Raw genomic sequence first — 14588 nt, forward strand, 5'->3', positions numbered from 1 at the left:
TTCCCTCATCCGTAAAGTGGGGTAAGGTAGTGCATATTTCACAGGGCTGTTTTGAAGACAATGTAAGAGAGAGAGTATGGAAACATTCTGTAAACACAGCAGCGGTGGCATTATGAATCATCATTCATATCTAGGCAGGGAAACTCAACATCTGAAACTGCCAACACTGCCCTAGGGGCCAGAGATGGGTCCCTCTGCTCCTCTCTGGAAATGCCTGGGTCTTCCACTGAGACAGGATTGAGGAAAGCCATTGGCATTCTCCACCTTCTGGAAGCCCATTCTTGTCCTAACTTGGCATAGGATCCAGGGTGAGCTGAGGTCAGAAGCCCCTTTCTTTTTGGATGATTGAATAAAGGGAGATGAAATAGGCCAAAATAGGTCAAAGGGCAACTTATGTGACAACTAAAACCTTGAAGGGTGGGCAGTGGTGCTGAGAGGATTTCTACCGCTGTAAGAACATCAGAGCATGTGCTCAGCCAGGAGCCAGTCCTGAGGAAGATGGTGGGGTGGGTGCCAGCATCAAGCCCTTGGTGGATCAGGCTGGGGTGGGAAAATTGCTGCTAAGACCATTGCTGAGCACTGTTGGCACACCGCATTGGATCTAAGGTGTTATGTTACCTCATCCATCTCAAGCACCTACTCAGCGCCTGGCATGTTGCAGGGCCTCAATACTTATTTGCTGAATGAAATGGGAGTTGGTCGATCTCAGGGTCGGGAAGGAGGAAATGGCAACCCACTCCAGTATTCTTGCCAAGAGAATCCTATGGACAGAGGAGCCTGGGAGGCTATAGTCCATGAGGTTGCAAAGAGTGAGGGCACGATTGAGTGCTGACACTTTCACTTTCTTCAGTCCCCTAACTCTCTGCCACTTAGAATGTGGTCCAGGAGCCAGCCACACCTGCATCACCAGTGAAATTGTGAGCTGTGCAGAATCTCAGGTCTACCCTCCCTTCCCCCATCTACTGAATCAGAATTTGCATTTTTAATGCTCTTCACATGACTCCCAGACACCTTAATATCTGAAAGGCACTGCTGTAACCCACCCTCTTCTTGGGCTGCAGCCAGGTACTTCGTTGGCTGGACGGCCAAATCGACTATGTGTGGGTCAGTCAATCCCACAACATTCGGCAATTATGACACCTGATTCCACTCTAAGAGAGACAAATTGGTCGGGTCACAGAGATGTGACCTCAGCAGCAGCTGCAGGAGCTGCCAAGTATAAACTCCAGGCCAAATGACACTACTCCGTTTCTTTCCTGTGTGACAACTCTGTTAACATTTTTGATAAATATGTGTTATACATTTCCTTGAAAATATAGAGTCATGGGAAAAATGCTAGAAGAAATACATCAAAATATTATGGTTATCTCTGAGTGTCTAAAAGGGAGGGTTTGGGGCAATAGTTATTTTCTCCCGTGTACTTTTTGATTTTCCAAATATTTTACAACCAGCGTGTTTTATTTTACAATAAGGAAATAAACCTAAGGAAAAACAAACAAACAAACAAACTGTTTTAGCCCGACAGGAAGAGTATCCCAATAAAGAGATGAGATTATTGAGTACGTGGAGGGGGAGTAAGCTGCCTGTAACACTGAGTGAATCCACCACCCACCCAAGGAATGAAGGGGGGCACCCTGACCCTTTTCTGGGACCCTGCGTGCCTTCAAGGCCATTGCTCAGAACACAGAGGGAACCTTGAAGACACCCTTCAGTGGGTCTGTATTCGGGGATGTAGACATGAACTGGCTATGTTTAATTAGAAAGAGGTGTATGGTGTATGGTGGTGGGCTTGGAGGATGGGATGTGAATGGACATGTTCCTGATTGGATGAGAAGGACAAGAGCAGTGCCACCTCCATTTCAGGTCCCCAACTCGTCTCAGTCAGAAATGCCCCTCAAGGTTGAGCCTGATAAATCTGAATGAAGCTTAGTGTGAGCATGGGGAAAGTGTCGGGAGTTGAGGCTGGGAGTTGTCAGGATACAGCCTACTTTTTCCCTCTGAATTTCAACCATGGTTGAAGACCCTGGCTTAAGTTTAGTGATCCTTATGGGGACATCCCCACCAATCTTAAAATGACTACTGCTCAGAGAATATGTTCCAACAAGTTCCAGACCACCTGGGGAAGGACCAGATGAGGTCAAGAGCATTATCTTTAACACATCATGGACAACAGCACCTCAGCAAGCATCATGTTCCAACTCATATTACTGATGAGGAAACTGAGGCCTAGAGGGTGGAGGCGAGTAATCTGAGTGACCCCTAGAAGAGCTCTGGACCTCCCTGCCTCTTCCTGGCCTCTTCTTCCTGCGTGGATATGTGCTGAGAGTTGTGTTGGAAATTGCCAGAAACTCATGTAACTAGTGGGTCCGGCTTGCAGTTGAAGCCAGCCTGGATCTGAATCACTGCTCAGCCACTGGCCAGCAGGCTGATGGACTCCAGGTTCCTCATCTGTATCATGGGCACAATAGCACTGTTGCAATAGGATTGCTGTGAGGGTGAAATAAGTTAATGCATGAAGAGTGTTCAGAGGAGCTCCTAGCATACAGAAAATTCTCAGTGTTAGTTGTTACTATGACTATTGTTATTATTTTCATGGGGTTGGTTTCCAGAATCAACATTAGCCAGTGTGATGGGGAAAACAGCTTAAATGCTGAGAGAATAGGGGTGCCCATAAAAGAAAAAGGATATTTACCAAGAGTACGACCAAGATCAGAGTGGCACAAAGATCAGAATAACCCTCCTTCTAATTGGACTTTCCTTCTATCAACCGACTTCTGTAGTGAAGAGCTTGGTGGGGTGTTCTCCAGGATGGAGCAGTCATTCTGACAGCTGGTCAGAACAACTTTTCAAGTCTGGCTGAAAAGGCTTCTGGGCTTCAGGTGCCCAGCCTCCTTACTGGAACCAGGCTGCCCTCAAGCTTGGAGTTGGCCCTGAAAACCCATTAATGGCAAGCCCCAAAATGGTGGGAAAGTGCCCTAAACCCACAGTAATGAGCAGGATCCCGCAGGCTCAAAGCTCTAATCATAGCTCTGTTCCCGACACACTGCGTGACCCTAAACAAATCAATTACCTTCTCTGTGCTTTCATTTTCCCAATTGTAAATCAGGGCATGGACTGCCTGACCTGTGTCCCAGCTGGGAAGTGGATATCACAAACTTTAAAAAGGCCAAGGCACAGTCACACAGCTCAGAGGCACTGCTGGAAATACCATAGAGACAAATAACTAGAGAGAGACGCTCATACAGGCTGGGTCCGGGGCAGCACGGCTGGGCCTGGCTTCTTGTTGGTCCCTGTGCGTAGAGAGAGCTTGGAGAAAAATCCAGGAGCAGACCAGTGTGGAACAAGCCAAGGGCTTACCTGCAGCTCATTACCAAGTTTTATCTAAACAACCACTATTCCATGATTATTGGAAAATGTTATTGGAAAATATCACTGGAAAGTTTTGTATAAAAAGGAAGATTTTAAAATTGAAAAATGGATTTCTTTACTATTTCACTTGAAAGGGAATATATAAAACCTTTTTTCTGTTAAGGGAAAACTCTGTCCTCCAAATGACCTTGGGGACACTGTGAACTTCTTAGAGCTGTTTGGCAGGCAGGCCCCAGCGTCCTGGAGCCACTGTGTCTGAAGGGGCACTGACTTGGCTGCCCAGGGCCCCAGGGCACCCCAGGCTGCTGTGTCCTTTCCCAGCCATGGTCCCCTTGTTTCACTCCCTGCCTGTGTGTTGGATTTTCAGCTCTATGAAGACAGAGGCTGTGTTATTCGTCTGTGCTCCAGGATCAAGTGCACTTTTTAGTTCACTTTACATGTGTTCCGCAAGTGCTTGCGGTTTTCCTGGAAGAAATGTCTAGAGTGTTCACTCCTCCCCAGGCAGCTGCTGAGAACACCGTCTTCAAGTGGAGTGAGCACTGGGCTGGGTGTCAACTCTGCCCCTAACTCCTGGTGAGACCTCAGCAAGCTGTGTCCTCTGGGGAGCCCAGGTTCCCCAACTCATGCACTCATTTTAATCCACAAGGAGTCAGTGAGCACGTATGCTGCACCAGCAATCATTTGAGATCTTGGTATGGTGAAGAGGACCAGACCCACTCTGTCCACATCAGGGGAGAGAGACATGGAAACCACCTCCAAGAACTGCAATGGATGCACCCCCACTAGCATGGCTAACATAAAAAAGACAGACAACAGTAAGTGTTGAGGATATGGAGAAACTGGAAACCCTTACACATTATTGGTGGGAATGTAAGAGGGTGTAGCCATTTTGGAAAACAGCTTGGAAGTTCCTCAAAATGTTAAATATAGCGTTATTATATGACCCAGCAAATCTATTCCTAGGTAGGAAACCTCATTTCTAAGAGAAATGAAAACATCTGTCTGCACAAAAACTTGTATATGAATATTCACAACAGCCCCAAAGTTAGAAACAACCCAAATGCTCATCCACTGATGAAGGGATAAACAAAATATGGTACAGCAATACAATAAAACAGTTTCTGGAGATAAAAAGGAATCGAGTACTGACATGTTCTAAAACATGGATGGGCCTCAAAAACATTATGCTAAGTGAAAGAAGCTAATCACAAAAGACCGCATATTATCCGATTCCGTTTGTATGAAATGCACATCTATAGAAACGGTAAGTAGATTAGTGGTTACTTAGGGTTAGCGGGAGCTGAGGAGGGAAGAGGGGAGGAAGCCGAAGGGGGAGGGATTGGAGGGAATTGAGAGATTGCCAAGGGTTTCTTTTTGGAGTGATAAAAATGTGCTAAAATTAGATTGTGGTAATGGCTGCATAGTTCTGACTACACTTAAATTGTACACTTTAAATGTGAATTGTATGGTATGTAAATTATATCGCTCAAAAGATGTTAAAAAGTAATGAATATTATGGTGCATGGATGCGGGGTGGGGGTGGGGTTGCACAGAGGAAGAAGAATAAACTGTACTGGATGGCAATGGTCAGAAGATGCTTCTCAGAGGGACTGACTTTCGAAGTGAGTCTTGGAAGAGCAGATGTGACTTAAGATGGAAAAGGGCATTCTGGGAAGGGAAAGGACACAAACAAAGCCAGGAAGGTGTGAGGATGCTCAGAGGAGGTTTGATGTGGCTGGAGCTGGGGTACATGGAAGGCTGTGAGGATAAAGGGGGCACGTGGGTGATGAAAGAAAGGCTTAAAAAGTGAAGGAGGTCTGGGCCTCAAAGGTTTCGCACGTCATGTTCGAGTTGGGCTGTAGTCTGCACATTTCCTCTATACATGAGGATGCTGAGAGCATAACATAAGATCTGGCTTGGTTCTTAATTATACGCTTTTTCTAGATCATGGGTCTTAGCTCCATCTTTTGAAGACTTGTGTAAATTTTGAAAGTTGCCACTGAGAGAACACAAGTGTCACGGGACATAAGGGAGGTTGCTCAAGCTTGCCTGCCTTGGGTGGTGGGGGGAAGGAGGGGATGTGAGCACAGGGTGGGGTGGGTGGGACAGCCCCATCTACTCACGGCACAGCTGGCCTTCGTCTTCTCCCTGGGCACAGTCCCGGTGGAAGTCACAGGCCTGCCCAAGCTGAAGGACTGTCCCATTCCAGCAAGTGAAGGAACTCTGCAAGGCCATCTTGGAGCCCGGAGATGATCCTGGAGCGCACACAGAGACACAACCCTGGTCAGCTCAGCAGTCCTGCAGGAAGGCTGTAGAGAGGCATCTCTCCATACCGTTCGTATCTCACGGCCTGAGACAACCCCGGCTTCAGTCTGGCCCAAACCAGGGTTAACACCAGGAGGCAGAGAGGAAGTCAGAGCCCTGAACCCACAGACCCCTGGCTGTGATGTCAGTGGTAGAGTGGCCTGAGCTTTGAGCCAAGCTCCCCCAACACTCTGGGGTCCTCCAACCTGTGGCTTTAGTGTGCCAGGTGGACAGCCTACAGGGCCACAAAGCTGCCCTCTCCCTCTCACGGTGGGGGCTTGCTGGAGGTGGCCCTGGGCCCTCTTCCACAGGCTAGGCCCAGAAGGGCTCCGTTTGTCAGCTGATGGCAGGTGACCACTTGTCACTGTCAGATCGGCCCCCAGCCTAGCTGGACATTCTCAGTAGCTCTTGGGCACGGGAAACAAACAGGCCCTGCTTCCTTTGGGAATCGGATCCAAACTCTTTAAACTGTTCTTAAACGTCCTCTGTGATCTGGGTCCAAATTTCCTTTCCTGTCTCACCTCTCTCGGTCTCTCCCCACGACCCCTGGCCTCCAGATCCTCCTGGCCTTGGTTGGATGCAACCTGGTGCTAGAATACCCATTCCCAGAACATCTTCTCCACCAAGTTACTTGAGCCTCTGTGTGTTTCCAGCCCTAGCCAGTGTCCAGTTCACAAAAACTGTGAACATTGGGTGACCCATCAGTGGCTGGCTGAATAATGCCTCCCCATCAACATCCATATCCCAATCCCTCAAACCTGGAAATATGTTATTTTATGTAACTTGTTGTGATCTTTAGGTGGCAGGTTATCCTGATTATCTAGGTTGGCCCAGTGTAATCACAGGGTTCTTATAAGACGGTGACAAGATAGTCAAGGTGGGAATCAGACCTGATGATGGCCAGCAAGGTTTTGGAGTCCTGGGAGGAAGAGGTTGGAGGGATTTAGGACAACAAGAAAAATTCTCCTTCACTTTCGCTTGGTGATTTCTAGTTTCCAAAGTATTTTTTTCTTATGCCTTATACATGCTCATGAAATACACTTAGGACCTTATTGCCCTCATTCTCAGTCCTACCAAAGAAAACATGAGCAAAATAAAATGCTTGTAAAGTCTTCCCCAGCCTATGAAACAAATGTAAGCCGTGTTCTGTTTTATTCACACCTTATGATCAGGCCTTGTTTCTCATCATGTGTTTTCATGAACACGTGCATGTTTCATACACCAATTACTTGTCATTCCCCAAATAGCTGTTACTTTTACAGTTTCTTTTACCTTCCTTCATTTGAAAAATATATGCCTATTGTCTAAAGTTCAAAACCAGGGTAAAAATCAACAAAACAATGCTCAGAATCCCACTATCCAGAGGCCATAATTTTTAACATCTCATCTCGGTAGATTTTTCTTTTGTTTTCGGCCTGTGCTTTAAAAGTGTGTAGAGTTGTATCATATGTGTAAATTGCTTAAATCAATTGAGGTTATATTGCAAGCTTTTTCTAGGGTTTAAAAATTTCCCAGAATACTTTTTAATGGCTACAATACTACGTGATATGTACCATAATTTATTTCAACATTATTCAATGATCAGATTGTTAGACTGTTTACAATAACACTTTGAAGAATATCTTTGAGCATGAATTTTTACCCGCCTTTCAGATTATTTTCATAGGATAGATTCCCAGAAGTGGAATTACTGAATCAAAGGGTATAAACATTTTAAAGGCCCTTGATACATATTGCCAAATTGCTTTCTAGAAGTTAATCCAATTTATACTCTCACCAGCTGTGTTCATACATGCATGCCCCTCTTACTACATCCTGGCCAGCTCTGAACATTATCGTGATTTTTAACTAAAAGTATTTCCCTGCTGTTTTATTTGTATTTCTTTGCTAGTGAGGGTGAATATTTTTTTCCACATGTTACTAGCTTTATCTTACTCTGATTTTTAGGGAATTGCCCACTTCCTTTTGCCAATTTACCTTTTCAGTTCTCCATGTTTTCCTACTGAATTGTATGAGATTATTAACAAGGATGTGAAACTATTTATCACATGCTTGCCATTTCCCCCCAGTATTTTATATGTATTTTCATTCTGTTTATAATGCATCTTGATATCCAGGAGTTTTAAAATTTGTATGTAGTCCAAACCTACATATTTTCCTTGGTGTTTTCTTCTTCTTTTGTGCCTTAGAGTGTCTGTTCCGTGTGGGGTCAGTAAGTAAGGTGTGGGCTGCCTTTTGTAGTCTTTGAGTTGCTGTCTCATTGCAAGGTTGCCCTCTCATCTGTGATAAAGAACCCGCCTGCTACTGCAGGAGACGTAAAAGATCCCTGGGTCAGGAAGATCCCCTGGAGGAAGGCACGACAACCCACTCCAGTATTCTTGCCTGGAGAACCCTATGGACAGAGAAGCCTGGCAGGCTTCAGTCCATAAGGTTGCACAGAGTTGGACATGACTGAAGCGACTTAGCACACAACTAGTTGTTTGGATGCCTGTCTTCTTCACCAAACTGTAAGTGACTTGAAGGGAGGGATCAAGTCTTGCCTCCATGAATCTACAACAGTGCCTTGTATAGAGGTCTCCTCACCCCAACATTTGGGGCTTGAACTGTGGTATGTATTAACTACAGATGCGATCATCACGCCTGCTTGATATTGACAGTTGAGAATACAAAGGTTCAGGGTGGCTACATGGCTTGCTGAGAGATTGGTGGAAACCCACATTTTCACATCTTGATCTCTATCTTTTGCACCCTGTCTGTCTACGGGGTCCCCCTACCAGGTGATGGGTGGTATGGAGGATGTGCTCAGGAGTGGTGATAATGGGTACAAAAGGGCAGGGAGTCAGTACCCTGTCCTTTACTCACAAACCTGAATGGAGGAGGGGTCCAGTCATGGGAAGGGGTGCTGCTTTCATTCTCTGGATGCCCTAGTGTTTTCTCTGGGTGCCCTGGCATTTATCCCCAGGACCTCTCTGCTGCACAGCCACAGTCCAGAGAAGCCGTCTCCTCCAGCCCTGCTTCTACCAACTCTTCCTCATCTCCTTTCCCCAGCTGGATACTTACAGGCTCCCTGGCATAGCCTCCTCCATACCACAGGGAACTTTATGCTTGTGAGAGATTCAATTAGATGGACACCTGGTACTCTGATCTCTACTGCCAGCCCAAACTCAAAACTAATGAGGCGCAACAAAAAACAACTGCTCTGCCTTCTCAAGTTTTTTTTTTATGGGGCCCATAAATTTCAAGGAGGAAAGTACCCTTGGTGAACGGTTTTAATCAAGGGCCCGAGTTTCTGAAACAACATCCTTTCTGTGGTTATGAAATGATAATTCTGGCTTGTGGAATAGGGTAAACTGAGGCCCTGGATGGTCGCAGCCTGCCTCAGTGCAGCAAGGAAGGGACAGAGCCTGGAAAAGAAGATCCAACACCCACTTCTTGAGGTCTTCCAGCCACAGGTTCTGTTGATTCATGGAAACCACTGAAACACCAAATGCCCTAATCACAGAAAGATCAGGGAGAGCTAAGATCAAGTCCCTTCAGGGAGACTGATGCTGGGTTTTTTTTTTGTTGTTGTTGTTAGTAAGGGTCTTCTCTATGGAAATCTATTTATTACCTTTGAGGAGGCAGTTCTTTCTAGAAACACGATCTAAGTCAGTGGGCTTCCCAGGTGGCACTAGTGGTGAAATGACCCGCCAATGCAGGAGACACACGAAGTGTGGGTTTGATCCCTGGGTCAGGAAGATGCCCTTGGAGGAGGGCATGGAAAACCACTCCAGTATTCTTGCCTGGAGAATCCCATGGACAGAGGAGCCTGGCAGGCTACAGTCCATGGAGTCTCAAAGAGTCGGACACGACTGAAGCAGCTTAGCACACATACAAGGGAGTAGTGAGCCACCATCATTCCTTACCTCTGTACAGCACTGTAATAGCTTAGAATGTGCTTTCCAAATCCTTCTCTGTTTGAACCTCATAAAAAACTGGCAGAACAGTTATTCTTATTCCCATTTGATTAATCAGAAGAATGAGGATTCAAGGGATTAAATAACGGAGAAAGAAACGCTTTCTAAACAGCAAGGCAGTACAAAATCCAACCAGTTATTTGCTAGGTGCTTTGCCTTAGGTCTCACAGGTAGTAAACCACAGGGAAGGCCCAGAACTTGGTCAGGTGACCTCAGATGGGGTTCTTCTCCCATCACTTATGTTAGATCACCTTCTGAACCAGCACCCTGACTGCCCAGGGAATCACTTGGGAAGTTAGAAATACTGTTAATATTTGGGCCCCACATGGACCAATGAAACCAGTATTTCTGGAGGACAGACTCTTGGTACCAGGGTATGAAAAGCTCCTGGGGGACTTTTCTAGTAGCCCAGTGGTTGAAAATCTGCCTGCCAATGCAGGGGACGCAGGTTCAATCCCTGGTCCAGGAAGATTCCACAAGCCACGGAGCAACTAAGCCCGTGCACTGAACTACCTGCGTTCTAGAGCCCGTGCCCCACAACAAGAGAAACCACTGCAAAGGGAAGACTGTGCCCTGCAATGAAGAATAGCCCCTGCTGCCACAACTAGAGAAAGCCTGTGTGCCGCAATGGAGACCCCGCACAGCCGAGAAGAAGATAAGCAGATAAAAGCTTCTGGAATGATTCTCATGAGCGCAGGGTTGAGGGCCACCTCCTTGGAGGGCTGGAGCTTTTGGCCCTGAGCACCTATGTGTCATAGGTGGGTCTTTACTTCCATGGTTCTCCACTGCCCCCTGGTACAGTGAGGGGGTGGTCTCAGACCTAACCTCAAGACCTCTTCTGTCTGCAACATACTGATTCTGGGGTTCTGAGCAGTGGTTGTTGGTAACTATCTGTTTAAAGGGTTGCTCGGATAGGGTTCGTGCTGTCTTTATTAATGCTGACCACTTAATGGCTTCCTTGGAGCCTGCTGCCAAGTCACTCACCCAGCGAGCTTCCCCTGTTGTCTCCGGCCGTCGTCTCAGTCATCTGTCACTTCCATCTTGGAATATCTCTCCTGAAACAGCAAGCCACACTTACCTGCCTGTTTGTCTCCTCTCTGCGTGAGGGAGAAGCCAGTGCAGACTTGCACCTGAGATGCGTGTAGCCCTGCTCAGGTTATGTGAACCGCCGTTTGACACTGAGTGATTCATTGGGTTTGCTCACTGGGAATGATTCCTTCTCCCTAATTGCTCATTCAAAACAGAAACCCACACCTACGCCCCTCCTTCAATCGTGTCTCAGAGACTTCATGCTACAAAATCTACACAACTCTCCTAACTCAAATTTCTTTTTTAAACGAATGTCAAATTTTAGGGCACTTAATTAATTTTTAATTATGGTGATTTATGTGACATTAAAAAAGGCACAGTTGTATCAGCTTTTGGGCTGTCTCCCACCTGCTTGCTCTTGCCTAACTGATGACACTTGTTAAAGGGGGGAAAATCTGAGTGCTGCATCAGTGGAGGGGGGGTTGCAGATCTTGCTCTTAAATGAAAGAGAAGCAGAGACTATGGTGGGAGGAGGCCAGCTTCTAGAGTGCGGGGAGGTCAGGAGTGGGGCTGGAATCTGAGCCAGGCTCCCAGTGGAAACTTACCGTTTCCCAGAACAAGAAGAATCAGGTGTTCAAGGGTAAACAAGCCCAGAGACATGAAAATGGATGGTGACATGATGAGGATGTAGTCAAACAATGCGCACAGGCTAACAGCCGCCGCCACCACGCTGATGTTAATGGAGGTGTTGGAAGGCCTGGGAACTGTGTAAATTAAGCCTGGCAGAGACCAGTTCTGTTGAGGGCTTTGGCCTCATAAATCGTAGTGCGGACAACCTCATTAAAGAACTGGCATCTTCGGTTCCTACTCAAAATGTAAATTGGTGTGGAGAGGGCCTGGCTTCAGAGGCCCAAAGGGCGTGATGAGGAAATGCTGTTCTAGGAGTCAGGAGAGCTGGTTCGAGGACTTGTCTTACCACTAGTAAGACTCATGGGAGCATGAGCCAGTCCCTCTTCTGGGCCTCAGTTTCCTTGTTGTAGACTGTCCACAGCCAGTCACTCACATTTACCACGGGCTAGTTGTGTTCGCAGACTCTCTGCATCAAAGTCACACTGAGCTTGGTAATTATGCTACTTCCAGGCACTGCTGCAGACCTACAGAGTTCGAAGATCTCAGAGTGGGGCTCTGGATCCAGCATGTTCCACAAGCTCCCTGGGTGACAACTGCTGCTGCTGCTGCTGCTAAGTTGCTTCAGTCATGTCTGATTCTGTGCGACCCCAGAGACAGCAGCCCACCAGGCTCCCCTGTCCCTGGGATTCTCCAGGCAAGAATACTGGAGTGGGTTGCCATTTCCTTCTCCAATGCATGAAAGTGAAAAGTGAAAGTGAAGTCGCTCAGTCATGTCCGACTCCTAGTGACCTCATGAACTGCAGCCTACCAGGCTCCTCCGTCCATGGGATTTTCCAGGCAAGAGTACTGGAGTAAAAAAAAAAAAAAAGTTAACTGATCTTTAGTTTCTTCTCTTCTTGGAAGAATCCCAAGCCTTCTAGCACCACCCCTTTCTCTTGGTGACAATTCCATCCTTGATCCAGGGCTTTCATTTCTGTTATGACTCCAGCAGACCCAAGGCACCACTATGTTCAGTTTGTGTTGATGAGACCCCTAAGGTGCAGAGAGACTAGGTTCCAAGTGCAAGGAGGTTCCACTCTCCTCTTCTACTAGCTGATGGTGTAAACTCAGACATATCTTCACAGGCTTCTCTCTTCTATAAATCAGGGAGGCTGTCTAATAAACAGCATTTTTGTGAGGGTCAAATGATATTGGGTACGTAAAACAATATGTGGGTTTCTTAGGAGCTAAAGAGCATCCCGAAGAGTTTGGGAGAATTGGCCATAGAGGTTGGGTGGAAAGTTATCAATGAAGGGGTTGACCAGGCCAAATTTTGGAGGCAGACAGTATCTCTGGAGATCCCTTATGCCTGATGTGTTAGTTGCTCAGTCGTGTCTGACTCTTTGCAACTCCATGGACTGTAGCCTTCCAGGCTCTTCCATCCGTGGGATTTTCCAGGCAAGAATACTGGACTGGGTTGCCATTTCCTTCTCCAGGGGATCTTCCTGGCCCAGGGATTGAACCCAGGTCTCCTGCACTGCAGGCAGACTCTTTACCATCTAAGCCACCAGGGAAGCCCCCAGGTCACAAGAGAAGATGAAACCCTTTCAGCAAAGCAAAGGTGCAAACAAACCCAATAGTAATTTGTGACATAAATAATAGCTATGAAGAGTAATTGCAAGGAAGAATTTCTAAGATTATCTGTCTCTAGTGTCACCCCTACCACCAGAGCTAGCTTTCTGAGCCCAGCTCCCTTTAGGTCCTAATCCTAAACCTTCACTGGTTTCCATGGCCTTCAGTTCAAACTGAGCCTTTGCACACCCAGCTCAGCCCACTTTCCCAGCATCATTGTGTGTTTTGCATCTTTAGCTGAAGACCATGACTTGCAGTTTCTTGAACATGCAGCCATGGCTACAGCCTTTGTGTAACCCAATTTGGTGGGCTAGATTCATCTTCTCCATCTGAGCAATTCCTCCTAACTCGGATGTCACTTTCCCCGATTGCTTGTTCTTCTCCCTTGAAGAAAGATGTATGCCTCCCTCTGGGGTTCTCTGGTAATCACTATACACCTTTAATGGTGGACTCATCTCCCCCATTGGTGATTATGTTTGCACTGCTAACTTCTCCCACTAAATTCTTAATTCTTTGAGGCAGGGCGTCTATCTTATTTTATCTCCCGGAGAGTGCCTGGCACATAGTAAGTGCTAATAAATGTATGCTGAAGAAGTGCAAAATAGATCACCAAGTTTAAGTAGAAAGATGAGATGAGGTAGAATTTCCTGGCATTCTGGAAATTACTAGTTCCTTTAGGTTGCACTGTAGCAATTCCATACACACATCTTCCCCTCTCAGCCAAAATCCCATGCAAGCTTTGGATTAGTGAACAATGTTCAGAGATTCTACTAAGACCCTGGGGTTAGGGTAGTGAACAGAAGGTGACATTGGTGACCTGGTTTGATGGGTAGGCCATGGGAACCCTCTCTGGGGAAGAGATATTCAAGCTGATACTGAAGGAGAAGAGAAGTCAGCCAGCCGTGTGGAAAGCTGTAGAGGGGCAGAGACTGCGTTGCCGGGAGTGGGAAATGGAGCTAATGACCTGATGATACTAATGAAGCAGAGCAAAGGCCAGTGTGGCTCAAAAGGATCACAAGGGCCAGGAGGGTCATGAAGCGTGGATGGGAAGGGAGGCAGAGGCCCAGTCAGGCAGGATCTTGCAGGCTGTGGGAAGGGGTGTGAATTTTGCTTAAGGAGTTTAGACAAGAGACTGAAAATAATTTGATTTCTAAAAAGGTTGTTCTGAGCAACCTTCCCTAGTGGACCACAGCCTCATCTGACTCAGTGAAACTATGAGCCATGCCGTGTAGGGCCACCCAAGATGGATGGGTCATGATGCAAAGTTCTGACAAAATGTGGTCCACTGGAGAAGGGAATGGCAAACCACTTCAGTATTCTTGCCTTGAGAACCCCATGAACAGTATGAAAAGGGAAAAAGATACGACACTGCAAGATGAACTCCCCAGGTCGGGAGGTGCCCAATACGCTACTGGAGATCAGTGGAGAAATAACTCCAGAAAGAATGAAGAGATGGAGCCAAAGCAAAAACAACACCCAGCTGCAGATGTGACTGGTGATGGAAGCAAGGCCCAATGCTATAAACAGCAATATTGCATAGGAACCTGGAATGTTAGGTCCATGAATCAAGGCAAATTGGAAGTGATCAAACGGGAGATGGCAAGAGTGAACGTCGACATTTTAGGAATCAGCGAACTAAAATGGACTGCAATGGGTGAATTAACTCAGATGACCACTATATCTACTACT

General features: G+C 46.6%; 1 protein-coding gene across 1 annotated transcript in view; it reads right to left on the reverse strand.

Annotated features, from left to right (window-relative positions):
• The window catches only part of ALK (ALK receptor tyrosine kinase), a 734717-nt gene that overhangs the window by 119695 nt on the left and 600434 nt on the right, over positions 1-14588 (reverse strand). The window contains exon 6 of the mRNA XM_068966737.1: positions 5493-5624. Coding sequence (XP_068822838.1) covers positions 5493-5624 — 132 coding nt within the window. The remainder of the gene's footprint in view (positions 1-5492; positions 5625-14588) is intronic.

The sequence above is a fragment of the Capricornis sumatraensis genome, chromosome 1 (genome assembly GCF_032405125.1).
Source record: "Capricornis sumatraensis isolate serow.1 chromosome 1, serow.2, whole genome shotgun sequence".
In the NCBI taxonomy this organism is placed as follows: domain Eukaryota; kingdom Metazoa; phylum Chordata; class Mammalia; order Artiodactyla; family Bovidae; genus Capricornis; species Capricornis sumatraensis.